General features: G+C 43.6%; 1 protein-coding gene and 1 long non-coding RNA gene across 4 annotated transcripts in view; one reads left to right on the forward strand and one right to left on the reverse strand.

Moving 5' to 3' along the window:
- The window catches only part of FAM184B (family with sequence similarity 184 member B), a 79,486-nt gene that overhangs the window by 42,878 nt on the left and 9,182 nt on the right, over positions 1–27,426 (forward strand). For 2 of the 3 annotated variants that reach the window (XM_053254935.1, XM_053254936.1), the window contains exons 6-14: positions 2,337–2,447; positions 5,628–5,729; positions 15,075–15,184; positions 15,324–15,453; positions 18,545–18,757; positions 20,710–20,863; positions 22,865–22,977; positions 23,810–23,994; positions 24,961–25,107. In XM_053254935.1, the coding sequence (XP_053110910.1) occupies positions 2,337–2,447; positions 5,628–5,729; positions 15,075–15,184; positions 15,324–15,453; positions 18,545–18,757; positions 20,710–20,863; positions 22,865–22,977; positions 23,810–23,994; positions 24,961–25,107 (1,265 nt within the window). The remainder of the gene's footprint in view (positions 1–2,336; positions 2,448–5,627; positions 5,730–15,074; positions 15,185–15,323; positions 15,454–18,544; positions 18,758–20,709; positions 20,864–22,864; positions 22,978–23,809; positions 23,995–24,960; positions 25,108–27,426) is intronic. The other variant, XM_053254937.1, reaches the window with a different exon arrangement.
- Positions 18,228–20,718, reverse strand: LOC128326972 (uncharacterized). Its single transcript, XR_008308372.1, has 2 exons — positions 20,600–20,718; positions 18,228–20,487 (listed from the first exon to the last, which is right to left on the reverse strand). It is a non-coding gene; the product is annotated as an uncharacterized LOC128326972 (long non-coding RNA).

Raw genomic sequence — 27,426 nt, forward strand, 5'->3', positions numbered from 1 at the left:
GCGCCAGCCAGGAGCAGCTCTTCCCTGCAAAGGCAGGGAAGAGTTGCTCCTGGCTGCACGCTGCAAACGCAGCGCCAGCCTAACTAGCTCCTGAAGGGGCCGCGCGGCCCCTTCAGGAGTTAAAAGGCTGGCGCTGCTTTTGCAGTGCGCAGCCAGGAGCGACTCTTCCCTGCAGGGAAGAGCCGCTCTTGGGCTGCGCTGCAAAAGCAGCGCCAGCCTTAGTTTAACTGCCAAAGGGGCCGCAGTTAAACTATACTCCCATCCCGAATGGAGCCTCAAGACTCCATTCAGGAGTCAGACCACGCCCCTGCATCTGACGTCAGGTGCGGGAGCATGGCATGCGTCTGATGTCAGACACAGGGGCGGGGTCATTGGGGCCGCCACGGTGGCGGCAGCAGCAGCACACAGGCCCAGCAGTCCCACTTCGCCAGTGGGGGTGTGGTTATAATTGAGTGAATGAGTTCAAAGAACCCAGCCCCCCCAGCTCCACCCCTCCCTATTTTCTTCATTATCTCCCTCACTCTGAGGGGCACCAGGGAGAGGGGCAAGCTTGGGCCCCCTTTCCCTTGGGCCCCTGGAAATAAGAATAGGTGAAAGTGTCCCTGAGCAGCTCCAAAGTGCATTCTCACCAGTGAAGCAACTACAAAAGACCTCACAGATCAGAGGTTAGAGGGGAAGGCTTCCAGATCACAGGGTGGTGGGCATTTCTTTTTCTAGAATATTAAGCTCTGCAAACGGTGCACTTTCACATTGGTTGTAGATCTGGCCTTTTAAAAGTCTCCTTCCCCAAGCTGCAGGCCAGTAACCCTAACTGTACTGTTTGTGTAGAAATAATGTTGGATTTGGAGGCCCTCTTCAGATGTTGTATCTACTACTGGGAATGTGCCAGGGGCGTAACTACCATTAGGCAAGGGGAGGCAGTCGTTTTGGGGCCCCACAGCCTCGAGGGGCCCCCCAGAGATACATCACATGACTCCCCACCCGCCCATGTTGCACCCCCTATGAATTATGTTGAGTCTCTTGGAGAACGGTAGGAGCAGAGAGTAAAAAAAACTAGATTCAATGTGAACTAGATATTCACCGTATTCATAATGGGGATGTGAGTATGTGTGCACAATATATTGTGAAGTGTGTTTGTGTGTGTATATCAGGAGGGGCCCATTTTAAAATCTTGTCTCTGGGCCCCCTCCAACCTTGCTACACCCCTGGAATGTGCCACCTAGCCATGGCTCCATTGATCTACCTCCTGTGCTGGCATCCATGGCAAACATAAATGCCAGTATTCTAGCTAACACTACACTCACTGAGGACATTGTGTTAGTGCAAGGCTATTGTGCTAACAAGAACTAAATCTGGAGCTTGTGTTCCAGACGAGGGGCAAGCATGTTTGTACTTGTACCACAAGGTACACAACCTGTGACATGCTTCATGTGTTTTACAGGGAACTTTTGCATAGGAGCACAATTTTGACCATCAACCCGACTTTATGCAGCTATGCATTCTTCCACTAGTGCAATTATGTTTGTTGTAGCATTAGCCAGTATTTGGGATAACATTTGCATCTAATGATCCAGACAAATGTATTCTAGTGTGAGTTTATTATTTTCAGGTTTTTTTATAGTTCACCTGGAAAAATCCTTTTTTCTTTTTGGTCTGTCTAAATACAACAGTAGGAAATGTTGTCAAATGTGAAAAAGGGCATTTGCTTTATTTTCAAGAGCCTTTGGTTAAGAAATTCCTAAGAATGCAACCACTGCACTTGGAATGTTTCAAGGAAAATTGGGAGCCATTCTTACTTTACTTAAAGAACTATTTTTCCAATATGGATCTTTCATCAGGGTTTGAAATTTAGTAACAACAGCAGGTTGGGCAGGTTGGGTAAAATCGAGTTTGCAGTGTGGAGTATATGTGTTTTGAATTATTATAGCAATGGTAGATTTGTATAGCTAATATGAAGCGTGCAGACTGGTAAGTGGGAAGTCAATATTTACTTAATTAAATGTAATTGGACTGTTAAGATATTGTAAAAACCAATAAAATTTTAAAATGCAAAAAGAATGCAACCACTCCTAAAACAGATCCAACACTGCTTTCCCCTGTAGGTGGTGGGGTAGATCTTATACAGCCGAGACAATTTTATGTTCAAACTGTGGAAAGGTAACTTTCTCCCACAAACCAGATTTGAGAAGTGAGGGCCAGGTTTTATTCATTCTGTCGAATTCAGTGTTCAGTATTGTTTGTTTTACATGTTGGAGAAAATTTATATTCATGCCTCTGGGGCATAGTTTTGCTGCATAATATTCCTAAGTGACAATTGCTTAATTTTTCAATTTTAGGAGGTTCAGACACAGCTAGAGGAATTAAAAAAGAAACATGAGAATGAGATAAAGCAGCTTCAGAAGGAGAAAGAAGCGGTAAATGGGAAGCTTCAAGACTGTTCTCTAGAGGTATGTGAAGCATAAATCTGTCCTTGATAATAAAAGGGATTTTAATTTTTCTTCCCACCTGAAAGATTCTTGTGATTCATAAGCTTCAGTGCAATTTATCCTTCAAGGGCATTTCACAGGAGTATAGAATGAAAATAATATGTGGATCATTTCACACACTCTCCTTAAAGAAGCTCCATGTATATAGAATGCACTGGCTGCCTGCCTAAGGGAGGAATTCTGCATTCCGGTGACAAATGCATGTTTTTAAACTTGCATTTGTCAACATAATGCAAGGGGGCATTAAAGAGGGGCACTTGCAAAAGGGAAGTGGCAGGAGTGCTTCTTAACCCCACCCCGCAACATCTCCCTATTCTCCCCTGCAAATGTCTTCCTCAGACCATTTTTCATCTAAAGTTGTGCCGTCAAGTCGGTGTCGACTCCTGGTGACCACACAGCCCTGTGGTTTTCTTTGGTAGAATACAGGAGGGGTTTACCATTGCCATCTCCCACGCAGTATGAGATGAAGCCTTTCAGCATCTTCCTATATCGCTGCTGACCAATATAGGTGTTCCCCATAGTCTGGGGAACATACCAGCGGGGAATTGAACTGGCAACCTCTGGCTCCCTATGCAAGTTAATTCCCTGCTGCACCACTAGGTGGCTAGCCAGGCATATTTTCAGGTTTTGGATTTTGGCTGGTGGGCATTTACAGGGCAGAATCTGTGAGGATGGGAAGGATTAAACACTTCCTTCCATTTGCTGATTTCCCCTATAAATACCCCTGTACCCTCATTTGCTTGGTGTTGGGAGCCCAGCATCTTTCTTTGTAAAGTGTAGTTCCATGCCAAGCATCAATTAGAGAGAAGGGAGGAGTCTTCCTTCCTTTCCTCTGTCTTTCCTAGCCAAAGCAGGCAAGTGTTGTCCGAGAATGTTTCTAACACTCTTCCCATGCCTGTGCTGCTGTCACTACACACACGTCTTAGTTGAGAGCCGGTATCACATAGTAGTTAGGAATATATGCTGTGAGTTTAAAATCCCACACGTATATAACAACATTTGTTCACATTCCTCCCTTGTTACCCCAGGCCTCTTCTAGTCCTACCCAATTCCTATTATGCCCTTTCCTGCTCTTCTTCCTTCATCCTTTGTTCTCTCCATCCACTGTCAAGATTTAAATTGTAAGTTCTTCGGAGCAGAGACTCTTTAAAAAACTTGTGTCATTCTGTAAAGCACCACGTAGTTTGAAAGTGCTATGCAAACAACTAAAATAAATATTAATCTGTAGTTACGGTGGGACATATATGCTCATGTTCAGATATCCTGGTTCAAAGCCAATGGAAACTGTTGAGTAATGAGTGGAAAAGAAGTATGCCATTATGGCCATGTACCATTTTGACACACCTGCCCTAGTATGTGGTGTGTGTAATGGCTAAGAGACAGAGCTACGACCCACACAAGTCCTGGTTCAAATCTTGCCTTGACCATGAACTCTCTACATAGCTTCAGATGCCATCCTTAAAACTAAGACCTATGGAATCCAGTGGACCTACTTCATCTCAAGACTGAGTCATTCAGCAAACAACTATCTTTCAGCCTCAGTCCACACATCTGCAATATGGGATAATAATGCTGACCTACCTTATAGAGTAGGATTAGGAAAATGGAGATAATTTTTGTGAAGTGTTTTGTAGCATTTTGAAGTGCTATATGCATTTGAAATATCATCATCATTATCCTTTTTATTATCAGTGTAAATTAGTCAAATAAAATATTATGACTCAGAAAAAGATCTCTCCTATCTCCAAGATGTTGTCTCCTGATTATATTTTAAAGTGCTATGGGTAAAAGGTTTTATTTCTTGCTGTTAAAATGATCAGAGATGCAACTTAGTTATAGTTTATTTCCCATGAAGGTTGTAGAACAAGTGCTTAAATTGATCTGAACTCATCATTATTTCCCAGGCTACCATCAATGAGTTCAGTACAACGGGGCTAAACCTGATGAGATTATCTCATTCTTCCTGACTCCAGCCTTCTGCGGACTCTCTGACCTCTTTGTGCTCTGCCCACCTGCTGCTGCATCCTTGATTCCCTCACCCATCCCTCTGTTCTGCAGCTCACTGCCGCTGCTCCTGCCCTGCCCAACAACGTATTTGCTTGACTTCATATTCTCCATTCAAGCAACCCACAAAGGACTCTTCTGTGGAATTTCTGAATGGAAGAGATGCATGTGGTAGTGATGGGCCACTGAGTGAGTGAACTAGTTGCTCTCTTTGAGCAGCAGCAACAATGGAGGGAGGGAGTTGGAACGGTGACCAGGCACAGACAGAAAGGCAGAGGGGCACTCTTTCAGTCAGTTCCCTCTCCTCTGAGGGGGGCCATCCTCTGTCCTCTCCAGAAACTGCCTTACATGTTCACTCAGAAATACATTCCACGCTTGTCCCAAGTAAGCATGCCTAGGACTGCAGCCTGAAAGCAACAGCAATTTAGGGAGAGAAGAGGACTTTTAAAAAATTTGGTATTTATGCCCTCCTCCAAGGAGTCCAGAGTGGTATACATGTTATATCCTCATAACAACCCTGTGCAGCAGGTTAGGCTGAGAGATACTTGACTGTCCCAGAGTCACCCAGTGAGTTTCATGGCTGAATGGAAATTTGAATTTGGGTCTCCCCGGTCCTCATCTGGAACTGGGTCTCCCCAGTCCTCTAACCACTACTCCAGGTGCTCCACAGACTGAGCAAGGGCAGGGCCTATTTTCTGACTACTATCCTTGGTTACAATTGTGGGTCCATTGATGGAGAGAAAAGTTCCATAAGTAGCTAATAGGTGTTTTCATTCATATTTTTAATAATTAATTGTAATAAGGCACTGAAAGCTGCCCCCCCACCAAGTCATGGTTGATTCCAGCCCACCAAGGCATTAGAGTTGTGCACCCTGATAGAGACAATACTGAACTAGGCTTGACTCAGTACAGGGGAGACTTGTATGTAGGGGGAAGGGCTGTGTGCATTGGTTTTGAGCCTGGTATATATCCTTTTCACTATTTAAAGCACCCTGCTGCAGGGCTGTCTTGTTCAGGATGATGAGTGAACTGGCCTGTAACTGGGAAACAAGGGGCATCAGTGTAATATTTCCAATTATCTGTAGCTTTTTACAAAACAAACAAAAAACTATTTCTCTCTCTCTCTTGATAATGTAGGTGTTAAGGCTAGAGGATTTCATCAGACAAAACCAGGACATCCCCAAATACACAGAATTTCTTAAATCTCATGCAAGAAAAACCTATGAGAGGCAACAGGAGGTAAGGAGTGTGCTTTACAGGGTACTGCATTTATTTTTTTAATTTCAGTTTTATATATCCCATTCTTAACATAAGTTACCAAAGTGGCGTACATATCAAAATTAGGCTTTACTAACAATAAAGCAGAAATAGAGTTTAGAATGCTGTCTGGAACAAAAAATGGTTTTCAGTGTTCATCTGAAGATGAAGAGGGAGAGAGCCTGCCAGATCGCCCTCAAGGAGGCTGTTCCACAGTTGAAGTGCCACCACTGGGAAGACCCTGTTCCTGGTGCTCGCCACCACTCTGCTGGGTACAGACAGACCAGAGAAGTGGGCCTCCAAAGCTGATCATAGGACCCTGCTGACAGATTCATATGAGCGAAGCCAGTCCCTACAATAGCTTGGTCTTATGCTTTGTAGGACTTTAGAAGTTAACCACAGTGCTTTAAATCAGGCCTAGGAATTAACTGGCAGCCATTGGAATGGATGTAGGATAGATGCGATATGCTCCTTCCATCATATGAGCAGCTACATTTTGTACAAATTGTAGTTACCAGACTAGCTTTATATCCTGTTCCAAGATCGCTGCCAAAATAGGAGTCCAGGAGTGCAGCAGACTTCAGACAGCTGCAAAGACCAGAGTCAGGACCTCTGTTAAGAAATTGAGCCTTTCCTAGAGAAGGCATGGGACCAATTTGCTCAGCCTGGGCAAAGTCCCTTGGAAAGACTATAAAAACCTGTCTGTCTGCTGCAAAACATTGCTGGAACAACGTTCCCTTCTATGTTACAGAACCAAGCACTGAGCAGGGTACTGCCTGAGCTGGAATTTTGTTTCTTAAAGAATTCTGCTCTGTTTCTTAAAGGGGCCTTGCCCAATTTCTCAAGTGCTAGCTCTGGTGATACTGGGGGGCCTCTGCAAAGATTGGTAGGTCATTAGGGGACTCCTCCATATCAGATGAAGGCAGGAGTGGGTTCTCAGGTGGGGGTGCTGGCTTGGGTTTTCCTGTCTAGCTTGTTATGGGGTCACCTGGGATCTGGATCTGAGGTTGTTCTCACCCACTCTCATTCCCTGAATTTCCTGCCTCATGCCCCAGTTTGCGGGGTGGGTGGGTGGTGTGTCTTCCTGGGTCCAGAGTCAAGTCATCTTAAAGAGCTTCACTTAGAGAATAATGTGGTAGTCCAACCTGGATGTAACTAGTGAATAGGTCACTGTGACTAGATCCACCTTCTCCAGGTACGGCCCCAATTGATCAACTAGGCAAAACTGCAAAAAGACATCCTTAGCTACAGCTGTCACCTGAGCATCCAGGGACAGCACCAGATCCAGAAACACCCCCATACTGTATACTTGTCCCGGTGGCGTAGGGAGGCCAGTGGCATCCTGGGTTCAGCCGGCCACCGCAGCCCCCAGCCCCGCCTCCTGCATCAGACAGAAGCATCTGACATCAGATGCAGGGGGTGGAGGCTAGCCACACCCCCTGATGTCGGGGCTGGTTTTAGCCCACAAAGAGGGCCGCACAGCCCTGTTTGTGAGCAAAATTGACCAGAGCTGCATTCTCAGTGTGGCCAGGAGAAGGCAGGGAGAGCCGCTCCTGGCCAAGCTGCGAACGCAGTGCTGACTGACTTTTCTTGCAAAAGGGGCCACATGGCCTTGCTTGCGAGCTAAACCACAGCCCCCATGTCTGGTGTCCGATGCAGGGGCTATGGCTGGGGCACTGCTTGGCCCTTCAGGGAACATGCAACCTTGAAGGATCCAGGAGAGGCCATCACTTAGTGGTAGAGAGTGTGCTTTGCACTCAGAAGGCCCCATGTTCACTCCCTGGCATCTCCAGGTAGGGCTGGAAAAGACTCCTGTCTGAAACCTGGAAAGCTACTGCCTGTTAATGTGGACAGTCCTGAGCTGGATGGTCTGATTTCAGCAGAAGGCAATTGCACATGTTCAGTCCCATTTAGAACAGGCCAATTGTTTCTGACTTCATGTTCTAATTTACACCTTCTATCATATAGAAATATGATAGATAGATAGATAGATGGATGGATAGAATATCCTTATTCCCATTCTTCAGACTGCTGTACCCTTACTTATTTAGAGGATTCAACAAGTGTATTAAAGACACTACTTCTGAATCTTATCACATCCATTGATTTATATATAACAGTTTATATATAAGACACTTTGAATGTGTCTCGAGCTGGACCTTCAAAGCTTTCAAATCTCCCCTCACCACAGTCTGAACAGCATTCCTCAGTACAGGAAGCTTGTACAGGAGAGTACAGCACCGAAAACTTTGAGAAGTCTTTTGCTTCTCAAACACAGTTCCTGAGATGATGATTAAGGTTGGCAGGATGCAGTTTGGAGATTAAAAAGATTGAGAAGGAACAGGTGAAAGAGCGGCATCTCCCACTTAATTGATAGTTTTAAAGGGACAGAGTTTATCTTAGAGTTGTAATTTGGCAGCCCTAGTGTCGTTCTATATATCTGCAACATTCCAGATCTGGTTGACATCTTATCCTCAGTCTTGTTTTTCTCCTCTCTGTAATCTTGAAACCCATCTCACTGCCATATCATATGGCAATAAAATAATTTTTTTAAAAGAATCCAGGGCTTGCAAACTTCTAAGTGGAATGATATGGTTAAGGCCTGCCTAGCTGCCTAGCATATGTGTATTTGCCTCTAGAGAACCAGAGTTTGTATTCTCGCTGTCATTTTCTAGGGGCAGCCATAGTTTCTTGGCACCATTGCCCAAGGGCAGAGCACCAGTCAAGTTATTACAAGTGGGAATAAATAGCACAAGCAAGAATTCTCTGTTCTATCACAGACACGAATATTTGCAGCTAGGGGGCCACACCGTGCATATAGGGAAAGCTGCATGAAGTGCAGAGTGTGATCCCCAGCTGAGACCACTGAAATGGAGCAGCCTTTGGTTTCTGCCTTGGAGATTAAGTAATGTGCTGTCACTAATGCAATTCTAACTTGGGCACAATTTTAAGCTAAAAATAACTCCCTTGAACACACAAGGCACATTTTGGCCTGATACCAAGAGTAGGTTATGTGGAGTGGACAGGAATATTATAATCAAAGCATTATCATTAAGGGCATATTGTGCTTCCAAGACCACCCTTAACTTGCTGAAGCTTTGCCAGATTACTTTGTGTGTGCTCAGCTTTCAGAGGCCACTTCATGAGCAGCTGTGTAACATATGGTCACTGCAACTGGCAAGCCGCATGAAGTCTCTGGACCGGTTAGGCTTGTAACTGCTAGACATCTAGCATACCTTAGCCTGCTCAACAGAGCTGCATCTTTATTTTGCTACACTTCAGGCTCCATCTTGCTGTTCATCAAGTCTAGATTTAGGTATGGCTGCAGAGTATGGCCCCATCTGACTCTGTCAGGGGCTCCTTCCAGTTGGGAGGAGAGAACATAATCCTTGTCTTTGCAGCAGGAGCTCTTTCATGTGGGTAGGAGTATGTTTTGGGGGTTTTCTTCGCATCCTGACACAAAACTGTTATTGTAATTTATAAATCATGTATTGATCTAATGTGATGGTGGTTGGTCTGCTTGGTAAGAAATCTTGGTGGCTAAACACACTTTTGGTATCCCTTATCAATGAATACATTTGTTTCTGCATCCTTCTATGGCCCACCTTTATACTGCACCCAGAGAGCTTTCTTCTTGTTGGACTCTGTCGCTGCAAGAGTGCATATTTATCATTTGCAGTGCAAAAGTGTGTGCTTTTTGCTGCAAGAACAGCCACTATTCATATTGAAGAACTAGTGGTGAAAACATTTGGGTGAAACTTGCTGAAATGCTTCCTTAAAGACCCAGGAGCCCTGCCTTCCTTTGCACCTGGTCACCCATGCTAGAGCAAGCCTGCACAGCATGTGGTTTACCAAGATTAAGGCAGCTTCCAGCCTTCAGTGTATGGCAGCCCTCCAGAAACAAGAAAAATCTCCTGCTCTTGCCGGCCTGGGATTTCATGAATAGGGGCCTTGTCAAGCCACTAGAAAGCCACTATGCATGACTATCAGGGTGCAAGTGTACAGGCTTGAACTAAACCCTTCCAGAGTTCCAAGTTTAAGCTGAGAGGTTTGAAGAAATGCAGAAACATCCCCATGCCCTCACATCTGTTCTCCATTGGTCTCCTGTCTAAGTAATGTCTTCAAGGCATATTTAATGCACATAAGGCTTTTGTATGTGAGAGATTTAAATACCAGGAGAGAAAGATCACTCATATCTGATAAGAAAATAGAATTTTGCCTTCAGAGATTGACTGTTGCATATACTTGAGCACTTCTTATTGTCAGGTGGCATCATGTTACTCCCAACAATAAAGATTCTAGTTAGTTGTTAGGAAGTAGAAGTGTTCAGTTTGTGTGTTCAGGGTGTGACAGGTATGCTTGTCCCACAAAATGAGACCTTGGTTGGTTAGACTGATGTGTTTACCAGGTCATAAAGCAGGTTCAAGAAATTTTGAATACTGTATTCCATAACCTTCCTTGATGGACTCATTTGTTTTTCTTCAGTAAAAAAAGTATGAATGTGCCTGGAAGATAATGGTGCTAAGATGAAAAGGCACTTTTAAAACACATTTTGTGTGTGAATTCAAAACATGAATCCATCACATTGTGTTAAATGCTATTAAAAAAAACCCTTACCATTTAGTAATTCAAGCTGCTTTTTGTACCTCCAAAAACGTTTCTGCCCAAAGGCTAACATTTGTATTGATAGCTGAATTCTGCAGTAAAATACAAATTTGACAATAAATTTTAAGATTTAGCTCTTGTGAGCAGTGTGTAAATAGTTGTGAGCTCTTGCATTGCTGCATTTGTATTTAATGATTTCAAACTGCAACTTGTAGAGATGTGTATTTCCACATGGTTCCCATCTGCTGTTGTCCTAATGGGTTGTGAAAAATTTTTTTTTTTTAATTTGCTCCAAAAGACTTGTGTGTTGTTGTTTTGTTTTGTTTTAATGGCTCCCTATAAAAGTTGCTTGACAACTGAACAGTCTGCCTGAGGATCTGGTAATTTTTGTCAGATCCACAGTATTGTTTATTTATTTATTTATTTATTTATTTATTTATTATTATTATTATTATTATTTCGATTTCTATACCGCCCTTCCAAAAATGGCTCAGGGCAGTTTACAAAGAGAGATAACAAACAAATAAGATGGCTCCCTGTCCCCAAAGGGCTCACATTCTAAAAAGAAACATAGGACACATACCAGCAACAGTCACTGGAAGTACTGTGCTGGGGGTGGACAGGGCCAGTTACTCTCCCCCTGCTCAATAAAGAGAATCACCATGGTAAAAGGTGCCTCTTTGCCCAGTAGAAAAAGCTTTATTTCTCCCACTTTGCATGCTACGATCCCTCCTCAATCCTGATCCCCTAGCCTTGTGGCTGCTACTTAACTGAAAAGCGTGCACACATACATAGGACCAACCTATGGAAAGTTTGGCCCCAAGTTATATTTGCTCAGTCACTTTAGACCTATTCTTGTTACAAGTTTACCAGTATATAAGGTACAGACTTGTACACAGTTACACATTATGCTGAGCACAGGTACACCATGTACATTTCCTGCCTTTACTATCCCCTGCTAACTGAGCAAAGAGGCACCTTTTAAACGTGGTGATTCTTTTTATTGAGCAGGAGGCGAGCAACTGGCTCTATCCATCCCCAGCACAGCATCCCTCCAGTGGCCATTGCGGGTGTCTGTCTGAGGTTTCTTTTTTAGATTGTGAGCCATTTGGGGACAGGGAGCCATTTTATCTATTTATATCTATGTAAACCACTTTGGGGACTTTTGATGAAGAGCAGTATAGAAATATTGGTGGCACCAGCGTCATACTGTGCATTTAAGGGGCCTGTATCCAGGTTCTCCTTTAAAATGTACATTCATTCACACAACAACATATACAAATGGACAGACATCTGTACACTTGTACAACATACATTTCTGAATAGGACTTCAATTCCCATTGAATTTGAATTGACTGTTGACATTCACCATGTTTAGAATCAGTTCCTCCCCGGATAGTTTTCTAACCTAGTGAACACAACTGGAGTTCAGATGCTTAATTTAAATTTCTTCATAAATGTTTGATTTGCAGGAAGCGTGGGTGGGGGGGATGGTCTCTTTTTAAGGAGAGAAATGTGAAGTGTTAATCCCTTACATTTTGCTTTTAAGTTATTCTGAGCAACTTCTGTTTGTTATTGGAACTCAGAAGAAGCAGCAGCACCCAGGGGGTACATTAACATTAATAGGCTTCACACCTACACAGAGAAGAGATTAAAAGCCATTGCCAGCCTTTTAGACTAACTTCAAAAGGAAAAAGCATTCAAATGCCTCTTTGTGGTTTGCTTCCCCACCCTCCTTGTGCTGGCCAGAACTGGGTCTACAAGTAGAAAGAAGTCCTACAAGCAGGAGGCCAGGAATCAGACCCTTTGTGGGCACTTTTAAGTAGTCATTTTAAAGTAGTCACCCAGTTGGCCATAGCTTTAGTTATTTCCCCTGGTAAGCATTTGATTTTTTTCTGACATGAGAATAGGTGAAAATCTGGCTTTTATTAACCATTTTATTTTATGTTATTGGAGGATTTTGTTTTGCATCAGATGCAATTACTGTTCTAATTCAGTAACGAATCAGAAGATTGAGCAAAGAGGCACCTTTTAAAAGGGGTGATTCTCTTTATTTAACAGGGAGAGAGCAACTGACCCTATCCATCCCCAGCACAGCATCCTTCCAGTGGCTGTTGCTGGTGTCTATCTTATTTTTCTTTTTTAGATTGTGAGCCCTTTGAGGACAGGGAGCCATCTTTATTTATCTATTTATATCTATGTAAACCACTTCAGAAACTTTTTGTTGAAAAGCAGTATATAAATATGCATTGTATTCATTCATACATATATATATATATATATATATATATATATATATATATATATGTATGTATATATATATATATAGTTTACATCTATATCCCGCTCTTCCTCCAAGGAGCTCATGCTTATTTTTATCCTCACAACAGCCCTGTGAGATAGTTTAGGCTGAGAGCTGTATGACTGGCCCAGAGTCACCCAGTGAGTTTCATGGTTGAATGGGGATTCGAACTCGGGTCCTAGTCCAACACTCTAAACACTACAGTCTGCTGGCTCTATGCTGTATAAACAGCCTTATCAAGTATCCTCTGTTCCAGACTAGTTCTTGCAGCTGTGGAAGAGGATGCAGTAGCACAAGATCATACACTAGCTAATTGTCACACAAGACCTTGTAGTACCTCTTGCTCAAGCACATAACAGATCTCTGAAAAAGGTTCTTCTATTAGCAGAAGTGCAACATTGCAGAACGTTACAGTGGCAGAGTTTCTGTGGATGCTCTCCACTATGCATTTTTATTGGTTTGGCTTTCTTCAATTGACTTGTTAGCCACTTTGAAGGGTCCATATGAATATTGTAATCACCAGCACCAATGCCTTGTTTTCAGGGTTCTGCTGTTTTGCATTGCCTTATGATCCGCCCTCTTCCAGTGTACTCTTAAGCTGTGTTGCCATAGAACTGCTGGCTATGATGAACCAACCTAAATCAAGAACTCAGTAGCTGAATGTCTCCTCATGATCAGGAACATGAGTCAGATGGCTGCAGTCATTCTTATCCAGTTTCTGAGTCAGATAGGTAAAAAAAAAGAAAGAAACTGGGCCTTGGAGGCCTAATTAGGAGGAATATTAAAGAAGCAGAGCTTATGCTTTAGTCAAAAGCTTCATTAAGGATGTGCACGGAACTGGTGCCTGCTGGTCCAAAGGTGGGGTGGATAACTTAAGGGGAGAGAGGGTGCCCTTGCCCCTCCTGCTGTGTTTCCCCTGCCAGCACTATGTACACAAATGGTCCCGTGGGGCAGCAGCGTACCTCTCTGCTGCCCCGTTGCTTCCTCAGACTGGACGTTCCCAGTGCGCATGTGCACATCACACATACAACATGCACACACGCACAGGGAACTTCCATTCCAAGGAAGCAATGGGGCGGCAGGGAGGTAAACTGCTGCCCCGCTGGATCATTTGAATACATAGTCCTGGCAGGGAAAATGTGGTGGGAGGGGTAAGAGCATCCTCCCCCACCCTTAAGTTATCCACCCCCCACCTTCAAACCAGCTTGAACGCCAGTCCATGGAACCGGTTCAGCACTCCTAGAATAGAGTACCAAACAGTTCCGTGCACATCCCTATTCACTACCACCCCATCGCAGCTGACTCAAGGGGATGGGACAAACACCTCTTACATCTCTTCCTAACTGGGAGAAATGGGTGGGAAAGAACTCTGCTTCCTGGCCTAATCAAGACACCAATAGCAAGAGTCTTTGAAGGAGTGACACCCCCCAACATACCTCTCTTGGGAGGTGCAATTTATTCATCTCTCCAAGGGGAAGCTCCACATCATAAAGACTAACAGGTGGTTGAGTTTGCATAGAGACCCAACCAAAAAAGAGCTCAGACAACAAAAGTACTTCAACAATTACTAGGTTGATTGAGGGAGAATTACTTCTTCCTTCTCCCTTGTCCTTGTCTCTTTTCTGGTGCCGTCCTTTGGAGGAGGTTCTTCAACCCAGAATACAGTGCTGACCCCGTTCTTCTTGATTCAGGCATTTTGCAGAGCCCGTTATATCACAATGAACACTCTCTGTTTCCCCAAGGAAGTCCTCTTCTCATTACTTCCATTCTTCTCAGGCAGGCTCCTCTGCCTTCCATGAACCTCCAGGTCGATGCCTTTTCAGCTGCTCCCTCTGCTTAAGATTCCTTCTGCTCCAATTGGCAGCATGCCTCTGATGCTCTAGAGCAGGGTCCACAGACGTTATTGGACTTCAACTCCCACAATCCCCAACCAAAGGCCACTTGGGCTGGGGATTATGGGAGTTGAAGTCCACTAACATCTAAGGACCCAACGTTGAGAATCCCTGCATTAGAGAGCTGGCCCCCTTCTGCTCTTGAGGCTCCATTTTATCTTCCTCTAGACTGCCCTGCCCATCCAAAGTCTGCAGGCAGGCTCCTTTCCCCACCTTGACCAGGTGTGCTTGATGAGCCTGGGAGGCGGCTGCTCTTTCTCTTTGCTTACTCATCCACATGTTGGTTGCTTTGAGCCAGGTATCCACCTCACACAAGGCCAGCCTAGGAGTTCCTGTTTTTTAATTTGAGTTTTGAGATGCGAATAATTGTCTCCATTCCCAGAAAGAAAATTGTGAAAACGCAGTGCAGGGAGAGAGTGGGGAAGAGAACTTATTACTCTGCATCAAAAGAATTTAGAGAGAAAACTTTCTATGAATGAACTGTAATTGTTTCTTAACTGAAGCTTTCTCTTTGCGCTTTCCCCTTAGTCCTTGCAACAAGTGCAACAGAAAGACATTTCCAGACATCATAAAGAGAAAGCAAAATGCAGAGAGCAGCAAACAGCACCCCTGGCTTTCAGAAAGGAAGAGAAAGCAAGGTACCGGCAGTGCCATTGTCTCCCCCCGCCCCCCCCCAAAGGTCTTTGAGAGGCAGCAATCTTGTGTTTGACATTTCTAGTAATAATTATGTCCAAAGATACTAGTGTTATTTTTTTTTAACTATGCTATTTCTTCAAGGCTGGACTCTGGAGATGCACTAAAAAAAGAAGATAGGCAGATGCTTGCAAGTTTCCAGAAGGAGAAAACTAAGGAAATACAAGCTTTGCAAGAGGAATGGTACTACCAAAAGACAGAATTGCAAGCTCAAGTACAGTGGCAAATTCTGTATTGATATTTCACAACAAATTTATTTTATTTATTTTTACATTTATATCCCGCTCTTCCTCCAAGGAGCCCAGAGCGGTGTAATACATACTTGAGTTTCTCCTCACAACAACCCTGTGAAGTAGGTTAGGCTGAGAGAGAAGTGACTGGCCCAGAGTCACCCAGCAAGTATCAAGGCTGAATGGGGATTTGAACTGGTCCTAGTCCAGCACTCTAAACACTACACCACGCTGGCTCACCCAAATGCATTCCTTTGAACAGAAAAGTCAGTTTCATACATACTCTGAAGAGCAATGATGACTTAACTCCTCAGGCATGGGAGCCAGACTTCTCTCCCCCTGCACCACTTCGCAGCCATGACATCATCACAGACATGCATCCAGAAAATTGGCCAGGGAGAGTCTGGCCCCCCAAAATGAAGGGCTCTGGAGAGAGCTTTGTTCAAATATCAATTCAGTCATGAAGCTGATTGACCCTGAGCCTTTTCTCACATGCTCTAAGAAAGGGCTACCCGTTTTGCAGAGAGGAAGCCCAAATGGGCTTACCACCCTGCAAACGATCATTCCGTGGTCCCTGGGTGGTCGGATTGCACACCCAGACGAGCACCAACTGCTGCCGGTAGCTCTGAGGGTTGGGGTGCCAGGAAGTGCTGCCCCACATCACCCCCCCCCGAGCTCCAGTAATGCATTGTGTGAGTGTACAGTGCATTATGGGGATCCCCCCTCCACTCCACAAGCCTGCCAGAGACGGCTGCTTGTAGCCACGACTGACACACAATAAAAAAAAAGATTGCACTTGCTCTCCTAACTGTTTTGATGGGTGGCTCCATAGGTGGGTTTGCTGCTGTGGTGCCGCTGAGATCAGGCCCGACCCCAGAGGTTCACATGTGCATGCAAAACCAGGTTGGGCTCCCTTAGCCCGGTTTTGCATGAATGTGTGAATAGCCTTCTTAAGTTGGTCATCTATTATATAGTTTGAAGAATTTGTTGGTGGATGTGTTTGTGTGAAAAAGGTCATACGCCTCAATTACCTACAGATATCAAATTTTGCATACACAACCCAGCCACTGAAATTAGCTGAATGATTTACTTTTTACACCAGAATATGCTGGGGGAATGGTTTTCAAAAATGCATTATTTAGAAAAAATGGTAATTGTTCAATAAAATTAATCATGTTTGAAGTTGAAATCCTATGAATGTCAAATTGTTCTTTTACTTCCCTTTGTAAAGGCCTCACTGATTAGTTCATAATATTTCAGCTTAATTTACCTCATAGCATGCAGATAAAATGGGTCTTGTCCACTTATATTACCCTGAGCTCCTTAGTGTGATCAGTAATAGATCGGATTCTGGCTGGAACCACCACTTCCCCCATTAAGTTATGAGAGGTTGCCCAAGAAGAGGCCTCTGGAGCAACCCCTCATTTGCTGATGGAGGGACACTTTCATGATAACTTACTTTCATGGTTAAACATTATTTGAACAGAGGACTTTGCAGAAAAGTCCTCTTCTCTTACAGTTTAGTGCCCCAAGTCTTAAGGCAGCACCAGATTCTCCTATAATAGAACTTCAAACATGCAGATTTGAAGTCTCTGTAAAAACAGAGACTTTAAATGTTATGAACAGCTTGTCCTGCTTTACTCAGAGGACTACAGTCGGTGAATAGAAATAACGTAAAGATCAGCCATTTCATAGCGGATGTATACAGGTCAAACGAGAATAAGAGCTTTATTTCTAGGGCAAAAACCTGCAGCAGTGGAGGAAGACAATCTGGAACTGGAACAGCAGCATAAACTCCCTTTCTCCCATATGTTTGTCCCAATCCATACAACCTAATTGGCCCCAATTAAGCTGCTATTTACTGACTGAAAACCTAAAGTAATGTCTAAAGTAATATATTTGGATCTGTCCCCAGATCCCATTACGTCATGAAAAGCTGAAATCAGCTTTTTAAAGTTACACAGTCATTTGCTTCGTCTGTCATACAGAGAAGCTATTCCCACGATCAGTAGAAAGTGGGTGAGCCTGGTGGTTCCAAGGCGGCTAGCCCGCCTAATTCCCCCTCCCCTTAAATGAGGTTACTAGAGCGAGCTGTTAACCTCATTTTTTTTGCTCGTGTGCCGCCACAGCACACAGTGACACACAAGTAGACCCCCTACCGGGAGGCTGCAACCAGCCTTGGGGGTCTCTCCAGAATGCCCCATGCGCTTGCATGGGGCATCCTGGAACTTCTGGGGGCCACACGGCCCCCGATCCCCACAGCCTCCACTGGCTCCATGAGCTGGCAGTCATGTGGGCAGCCAATCCGACCGCCCAGGGCTTGGAGGCTGCTCGTCTGTGGGGAGAATGGGCTAAGCCCGCTCTCCCCACAGACCCGCTAGAAGGTCTTCTCACTGATCATGAGAAGAGCTTCAGAGTGAAGCAGATGAGGGATTACTGCAGCTTTGTAGGACTATTGGCCCTTTGTGTCTGCTGGTAGGCAGCTGCAATACTGTCCACTGTGGTTACTGGAAGACAGCAGAGAGTAGGGGAGTAGTCCCTCATCTGCTAAGGATGTATGGATTCCACTACTTTGGCTCCCTATATCTAGACCCCTGATGCCTTGTACTCTAATGCTTCTCATGCTTTCAACTTGGCTCAAGAGGAGTGGAGTGAAAAATCAGAGCAGGAGTCATCACTAACATCCACCAGTTTTATTGAGAACAGTTTCGAGAAAGTTAAGCATACTTCACTTCCATTGCAATTATTGGGACTGAAATACATCAATCAATAGCTTTATTTTGGTCAAAGACGAGCAACAACAGTACAGATAGAGTATAATCTGAAATACATAATTGATTGATTGACTCCTATTGATTTCAATGGGCTTCAAGCACCTTTAAGGTTCTCTGACTTAAGCGGGCTTCTGACCTTGTTGGTGCTGTGCTTTTTAATGACCCAGTGATGAAATGTTTAGCAGAAATAAATGAGTCCAGCTTGTCAAAGAAAAATGGTCAAAAATCACAAGATATCATGCATTTTGAATCAGCTGAAATACATGGTTAATGACTGTGTTGAACTCTATTATGGCTGAAGGTCACACAGCTGAAGCAAACTTTGGATCAGCAAGCAAATGCTTTCAGAGAAGCCCTCAAAGAACAGACTCTACAATCTAGTAAAGAGAGAGAGAAGCTTTTGCAAGATCTTCAGGACACCATTAAAGAAAGTCAAGCTATTAAAGCACAACTGGAGGCGTCTCACCAGAAAGCCATAAATCTTCTGGAGAAAAGCAAAACTCAAGAGCTCAAGGTTAGATTTGTACTTACAAGGCTGAATTAGTTTTTGAATCTAGGCTTAACCATTTGAGCTTCAAAGGCACACATACATCCTATGCCCTGAAGCCGGGAGGAGATGTGACATTTGTCTGCCACTAAAGAACTGTGATATGGAATAGAGAAAGACATAAAGCATGTATTATTTGTTAAACAATTTAGATCTGAGAGATATGGACTAATGGAAGGTTTATTGATTTTCCATTTTCCTTGCAAGCCAGTTTCTTCTAACCAGCCAGTGCAGATGTGGTTTGTAGAACCAAAATATGATTTGTTTTAATGGCTGATCCTATATCGATCAGCTCACAAATCATGGTTGGAGCCAAAACAGAACATTAAACCATGCTTTGAAGCTGGTTTGTAAACCAGTTTGTACTGACTGTGGTTAATCACAGTTATGGCTCTTGCTCCACCTCAGGAAGCTGCTTTACAACAGAGATGGAAGTGAATGTGTGAGACTGGTGCTGACCAAAGAGAAAATCAAAGCAGAGAAACAGCTCTAAACCATGGTTTGCCTGTTATACAACAAGCTGGAAGCTCAAACCATGATGTGAGCATCCATGTTGACTGGTTGACACAAACCATAGTTTGGCATGTTTGACTTGAGCTGTTGGATCTGAGCTCTTAAGACAATGGGAATGGATTGTAGAGTTGCATGCTCCCTCCCCAGGGCAACTTTCCCATCAACAATTTAGTGACTTCAATCAATGGCATCACATAGCATTTGGCTGATTCAAAGTGACTTGAAGACCATAATGCAACTTATCAGTAGGTAGAAATCGACAACTGATATGCTAAAACATCAGGAACAGATTGGGGTAACTCAGGAAAAGTGTTTGATTAATATATGAAAAAGCTTTAAAAATCCATGCTTGGGCAAGACTTCTGAGGATAACAGGGCATTAGATCAATGATAGGCAGAGTTAAAAATGGCAGAATATGGTCTAAATATAGAATCAGTGATACATAGGAAGCTGCCATATATTGAGTCAGACCATTGGTCTATCTAGCTCAGTATTGTCTACACAGACTGGCAGCGGCTTCTCCAAAGGGGGAAATGGTGATGGGGAAATAGCAGTGAAAAATTAAACTGACCTCACAGTTTGTGTTTTGCTAAAGTTTGGCTTTTAGAAATGTTTTAAACAAATATAACAATATTGAGTGAATACAGAGAATCTATTAAATCCTCTCATAAGAAGTTCAGGAAACATTACCTCAATTTAATTGCTGTTTAGAGTTTTATTTTCAGTGTTTTATTTTGTTTTCTTCCTTGTAAATCTGCTGTATTATTAATAATAATAGTCAATATTGTAATGTGCCAAGGGATTTCAGGAGCGGGGGAGTGATGAAGCCTCTAGCAGTCAGTGATTTGCTAAGCTAGCTTAATGTTCCGAACAGGCAGAAGCATCTCTGGCAGCCCTTGGCTGAGCTGCTCAGGGCTTAGAGTAGGACAGCATAGGCAGAAGGGCTCAGGAGGCAGGGGTAGAAAAAGCCAGGGCCTCGGAAAGGAGGAGAGAAGCACCTGTGGCTGGGGGTCCAAGAAAGGGCTGTTGGAAGTGGGAGCCATCCAGGGGGAGAGAAATCCAGGCCAGGGTAGAAACTTCAGAGGTAAAGGAAAACCTAAGATGAAGTGAGAGGACCACTCCAGAGCTGCAGTGAAGAGGAAGGCCAAAGTTCAGGTACTCGGTCAGATCTTTGACTGCAGGCCTAGAGTAAAATAAGAATAAGAATAAGAATTATTATTTTATTAATTCAATTTCTATACCACTCTTCCAAAAATGGCTCAGGGCTGTTTATAATGAAGATATTGAAGACTTACATGAACTACCACTTTGGGTGAGGAAGGAGAGCCACCTACTAATGGCCTTGATTTGTCCTAGCCTTAAAACGACCATAAAAGTCTGAATGCACGTTTCTCTTTGGCTGTAGAAGGCAGAAGAGCACTGGAAGAAGGAATATAAGGACAGCTTCAAGGTCCAGCAACAGACACACAGTCTGGAAATACAGGCCTTGGGAGAGAAGGCAAGAGAAGAGTTACAGAGTGAACTTGGGAAGATACAGAAGCAGCAGTCTCAGTTGATAGGTACAATAAACCGTGCCATGTTACTGTTTGGCAATGATTAGGAAATCTGCAAACCATGTACCAGTTTCACTCCACTGTTTCCCTGTCCCCGTTGTTATCCAGCTGCTCTTCAGCCAGCTGCTCTACTGAGTAGAGAGACACCTTTTAAACTGGTGACTCTCTTATATTTAGCATGCAGAGAGCAACTGGCCCTATCCAGCCCCAGCAAAGCATCTCTCCAGTGGCTGTTGCTGGTATCTGCCTTATGTTTCTTTTTAGACTGTGAGCCCTTTGGGGACAGGGGACCATCTCATTTATGTATTATTTATTTTTCCTATATAAACCACTTTGAGAACTTTGGTTGAAGAGCATTATATAAATATCTGTAGTAGTAGTAATCAGAATTCTGAGGGCTCACCCACTCATGAGGTGTGATGAGGCAACTGCCTCGGACAGGAGTGCCACGCGCCCTTTGCCTGCCCGCTGCCTATGCCTGCTTGTTGTTTCCACCCCCTCTTATCTGCTGGCGACACACCAGCTGCCGCTGCTGCTCTTCCCCCTGAACCCTTGTGGAGAAGAAGCGTAGACTGGTGGGCTTCCACACTTCCTTCTGCTCTTTCCTTCTGCATGTTGGAAAGGCAGGAGTAGGAAAAGGCAAAGCAGCAGGGGTGGTGCCAGCATGCCACGATGGCGGGGAGGGTACGTGGTGCCAACAGAAACATCCTGGGGGGGGGGAGAGACTTGAGCTGGGGGGCAGGGGGAGAATGGAGCACTCTGCATATCACAGGCAGTGGCAGACCATACCACCTGAGGGGACTCTGGAGCCCTACGAATTCTAATACATTAGTCTAGTTGTTGCATTAGCTTAGCTCAGTTTCTGTTGAGTCAGGGCAGTGACGTCTTTACAAAAACTATCTACACAGCCATAATAAAGTTTGTTAGGGCTTGTGTTTTCCTTTGAAGCTGAGGATCAGTCAAGACCACACTATCATGCCTGATCTTGCAAATAACTGCTGGACAGATCTTTGTCTAAAATATTTGTGTGTCAGGATCCATAATTTCCATTTCAGATTCTGAGAACTTCAATTTGATCCCTTTACTTAGGTGGCCAGATCCACAGAGTGGCAAGAACCTGGAACAGGGGGCAGAGGGCAGTCTGGAAATGCCTATGTTCAAGTGCAGAGACATAACCCACTGGTTCTGACCAGCAACACATTCCCCAGACTGAGGAAGAGCAGCATAGCTCAGCGCTTTATTGCATGTGACACTTTAAAGGAATTGGTTTGCAGTATGATACAAATGCCGCCACCACACCCCAACCCCGCCACCCACTCCATTTGGCAAACACTTTGGAAAGGTTGTTTGATCACCTTCTCACAGCAAATTGCTCCCTGGCCGCAGGAGGCACTGCTCTTCTATAGAAAACCTCACACTTTCAAAATGGCAGCTTTTATTTCAAACATCAATCCCACAAATGTTTGCCAATATGTTGTCTTGTTTCAGCAAATCATGAAGCAAGCTTTTGTGAGCCACTGTAGAGGCAAACATGCATCGAGGCTCCACTGGAACTGCTGGAATGCATCCTTTTTGATGGAGACAGTGATGTTCAACACCACCTGTGTTCACTAGTTGCATCAGTACCAGGATGTGGTGTCTGCACATATATAGATGTGTTCAACACCACCTGTGTTCACTAGTTGCATCAGTACCAGGATGTGGTGTCTGCATATATATAGATGTGTTCAACACCACCTGTGTTCACTAGTTGCATCAGTACCAGGATGTGGTGTCTGCACATATATAGATGTGTTCAACACCACCTGTGTTCACTAGTTGCATCAGTACCAGGATTTGTTGTCTGCACATATATAGATGTGTGTATAGCCGCTTGTTCTGCTTGCTTGCTGCCCGTTTAAAGATTGATTTGAATGTGTTTAACTGTTTCACCTAAACGCATTTTCTTTATTCGAAAACAATTTGCCTGCATTGCTTCACATCCTGAGAGTCTGTCATTGTTTCTAGAGTCTCTGAGAGTGGAGTTGTCTGAGCAACGGGCATCTTGCATAACTCACAAAGAAGAAAATGAGCAACTCCAGGTGGAACTGAATAATCTGATGAGTATAAAGAAGCAACAGGCAAGCATCTTCCTACGAGATGGCACAGATCTGGCTTTAGATTTTAACAGCATTTATTGCTTTTTAGGACTAGAAGGCTTTTTAAAATGTCTCAGTTAAGTTCACCAGTGTGCACTTCAATTATTTTAATATGTTCATAAGCCTATCCTGATCCGGCTGCACTTGAAGGGAAAATGTTTTACACCAAGGCCACCCAAATACTGCATCAAGAGCAGAAATCTGCAGCCAATATAAATTATGCAAATGAAGCACATTTGCACAACCTCTCCATTTGTATAATGTTTTCTTACCATTTTGCATAATTCATGCTGCTTGTGCTAGTCCTGGGAGGGCCAAGAAGCTCATCATGGGATATTTGAGCACTGGAGTTCCAGCCTCTGATCATTAGAAATCTTTTCCAGCTGGCTTTCAGCTTCTGATATTTCACCGGTTATTGCCTGCACAGTTTGAAGCACATCTTTGCAACTGTAAGGGCTGGAAATTTGCGTTTTTGTAAAATGAAAGCTGAGGTTCTCATAAAGCTGGAACCTGTTTTCACAAACATCATTTTCTGCACTGCTATGAAATCATGATAGATATTCAGCCTGATAATACTTGACAATGTAAACACACACACTCTTCCAAGAGAGCACTTAAAACAGTTTCCATGTGCTTCTGAATGAACAATAATATTCTGTAGATCTGTTCTGCCATTCAGAAGCACACATCGTCCCCCTGCCTCCAAATTAGGTCTCTTTCTTTGTTGGTATTTACTATATGGAATGTCATCATCCCAATCCATAATGCACAGTTCCCAGTTTCAATGAATTTCAGCATTTGCTCTCTTTCATAGGAAGGAAGTTACCAGAATCAGATCAAATCTCTTAAAGATGAAATGGAGAAATGTCAGAATGAAATTTCAGGGCTCAAGAAGGAAAATTCCCTTCTAAAAGACACAATGGATCTGCTGAGTGTAGAAGGAGAGCTACAGAAGCAAACATCTGCACAGCTTCAAGAGAGGGTGAACCAACACAGAAGGTACACCACTGATTTTGTCCCTCTCTTGTAGCGCAGGGGAAACAGCAACTGGCTGGCCCACAGCCACATCTGGCCCCCTAAGTATGGGTAGAAGTATCCACCACCCTACTCCCAGTTATCCTGGAGGTAAGAAAGTTTGAGGAGAAGAGCATCTGGCCTTTGGCATGGTCAGGAATCCCCTTCTGGAGATGATGTGAGACCTAACCCACCACCCATGTCACTACAACCTCCTCAGTGTGGTCCTCCAGTAAAACTAATTGCTTATCAGGGTGGTATAAAGATCAAATTGTATTTACTATCAAGAAGTTCAGGATATCGCCCTCAATTGAAGATGTAAATAAAATCAAAAGGTCCATGTATTAGATATAGTCAGTTTTTACTCTTGGAGCAGATGTGATGATGGAGCAGAGGAGAGCAGAGCACCTCATACTTCCTGCTCCGTGGCTGTTCGTTTTTGCTGAAAATAGAACACATGCTCCTCCCCACTAGGGAGATTCACAAGCCCCAGTGCAGAAACAGCTTGTGCATCTCCTGGGAGGAAAAAATTACAATCTTGTATTTCAAATGAGAATGAAATATGGAGGAACAGGAATTATGAAGCGAACGTGCTTCTTATTCCTTTTGCAACATCATCACATTTAAAGCTGCCCTCAGTCTTGACAGTTTTCTTTGTTTAGATCATCCACAGCCCAAATTATAGCAGTAATGGAAAAATATACCTCCATTTACCAAAAAAACCTCATGCTCCATTCTCCTTCCTTCTCCAAATGAAGAACTGTTTTTTTTTTTCTGACCATAGGTTGCCAGCACTCTGTAGTAAGGCCATAGTTAGTATTCCACGAAATCTCATTGATGCATGGAAGTGTGCTGAAATGTATTACCTTTGCCAACCACTAGAGCATGTCCTAAACAGTATATATCTTGTTTAAAATTTTGAATTTGGTATATTTTCATATTGCCACCAAGGTTATTGGAAGAAGAACTTAAAGTCAAGCATAAAAAAGAACTGGACATCTTAAAACAAGATTATCACAAGGAAATTCAAAATATGGTGTCTGATTTCAGTAACTCACAAGCTCTTCTCCATGCAAAGATTGTCTCTCTGGAAAATGAGTATGTATATATGTGTGTAACCTAATAATTCAAGCACTACATTGGACCAGCAAAGACATTAATACTTCACAATCTCCTAATCATGGTTAAGATATTGGGAATGTTCCAACACTAGGAGTAGAGATGTAAAGGCCTGGGAGGGCGGGGTGGGGACAGGGTTTTATCCTCGCTCCTTTTTTTCCTGGGGAAAAAGTGGGGGAAAACTGTTTTGTTTTGTTTTCCCCCCTTTCTCTCCAGGCCTTCACACCTCTAACTGGGAGGTGTGCAAGTGATTAGCATTATGCTCAGTGCAGACACAATGATATCTTGTGTTAAACACTGAGAAGAGGAAAGGAGGAGGGAATTCGAGGGGGGCATAGGAGAGAGACAATGGGGAGAGAGGAGAGTTATTGATCTCTTAATTGAGTAAACATCTGCACTAGGCCATTATACTTGTTGGTTTGTTCTTTTAAAAAACAAAACACTATTGTACTGCCCCCCCCCCGTGAACTTTATTCTATTTGACCAACAAGACGTCCTGTTTTTGATCAGATTTCTAGGTTACATAGCTTGAGACAGTAAGGATGGAGATGTCTCTAAGACAGTAGCCCTATTCAGACATGTTGTACAAGTGTATAGATATGTGTGTTTGTGTGAATAACTGTGCCTGTGTTCATTTTAAAAGTGAACCTGATACTGGCGCCTCAAATGGATGGTACAGTTAGGGACCTGTGTTTAACATAACATGCAAATAACTGTACCTGTGTACAGATCTGTACTTGTGTACATTGTACATTCATTGTATAAGTTAGACATAATGTCTGAATAGGGCTGGAGTCTACTATATATTATAGCATTAGAGGGAGCTGGGAGTGGTCTCTTTGCTCTCCACCTTCCCATACTTGCCCTTACAGCATAAATTCTGTATCCCTCTCTACTGCTTGGTGTCCCATCAAACCAGCCATTATTCAACCCAGTCCAAAATTCTGCATTTAGGAAACTAATTTTTCAAATGGCCGGACTTTGAACAAGATTAATTAATTATATTATGATGATGATGATGATGATGATTAGTAGTAGTAGTAGTAGTAGTAGTAGTAGTAGTCCGATTTCTATACCGCCCTTCCAAAAATGGCTCAGGGCCGTTTACACAGAAAAATAATAAATAAATAAGATGGATCCCTGCTCCCAGAGGGCTCACAATCTAAAAAGCAACATCAGATAGACACCAGCAACATACCCTCACTGGAAGTACTGTGCTGGGGGTGGATAGGGCCAGTTACTCTCTCCCTGCTAAATAAAGAGAATCGCCATGTTAAAAGGTGCCTCTTTGCCAAGTTAGCAGGGCATTCTTAATGCCTATGAATATAAAATTAAGGCTTAATACAGATATAACAGCAAACAGTAGTTTGCCATTATGAGCATGAGCAAGTGCAAGTTTTGGGCTCATGTATTCCCTTTCTCCCATCCATCTTCCTTTGCACATGAGGGGAGGAGATTACAAGCTTCTGCTTGTTGTTAATACAAAATATTTATATGACAAAGCGGTGAGTTCATGGCAACCCACTCTTTCCACCTTTATCCTGCAGCATCAGTCTATGGCTTTCTGCTAACTAGAAGCAGGGATTTCTAATCTTCTCTTTTGTGTGAAGGAAGGGGAGAAATAAGCAATGAGTGTGTGAGCCCAAGATGCACGCCTGGTTTATCATTATAACTGAATTGAGCCTCTGTGTGTTCTTAATGATACAAGCCTGCAGTCCTATGGACAGTGGAGAGGAGAGCTGGTCATGTGGTAGCAAGCATGACTTGTCACCTTAGCTAAGCAGGGCCTGCCCTGGTTGCATTTGAATGGGAGATTACATGTGAGCACTGCAAGAAAATCCCCTTAGGGGATGAGGCCGCTATGGGAAGAGCATCTGAGGTTCCAAGTTCCCTCCCTGGCATCTCCAAGACAGGGCTGAGAGAGACTCTGCCTGCAACCTTGGAGAAGCCGCTGCCAGTCTGGGTAGACAGTATTGAGCTAGATGGACCAATGGTCTGACTCAGTACATAGCAGCTTCCTATGTGATAGTTGTGGGAGTAAATTCTATTGAGCACGGTGGGACTTCTGAGTAAACATGCATCAGATCATACTGTAATCTGCCTTTTCCTTTGTAGTTGCAGAATTTGGGTTTTAGGGCACAATCTAGCCAAGGTGATTCCATTTAAGTCCTGTTTATTTAAATAGGAGATATTTGAACATGTGAGACTTTAAAGTATTCTATTGGCTGGATGCAGAATTGCACTGGCTGGATGCACAAGTCCATTCAAACATCCCCCCAAACTGCTCAAGTTACAGTG

Source organism: Hemicordylus capensis, chromosome 5 (genome assembly GCF_027244095.1).
Source record: "Hemicordylus capensis ecotype Gifberg chromosome 5, rHemCap1.1.pri, whole genome shotgun sequence".
Classification (NCBI taxonomy): Eukaryota; Metazoa; Chordata; class Lepidosauria; order Squamata; family Cordylidae; genus Hemicordylus; species Hemicordylus capensis.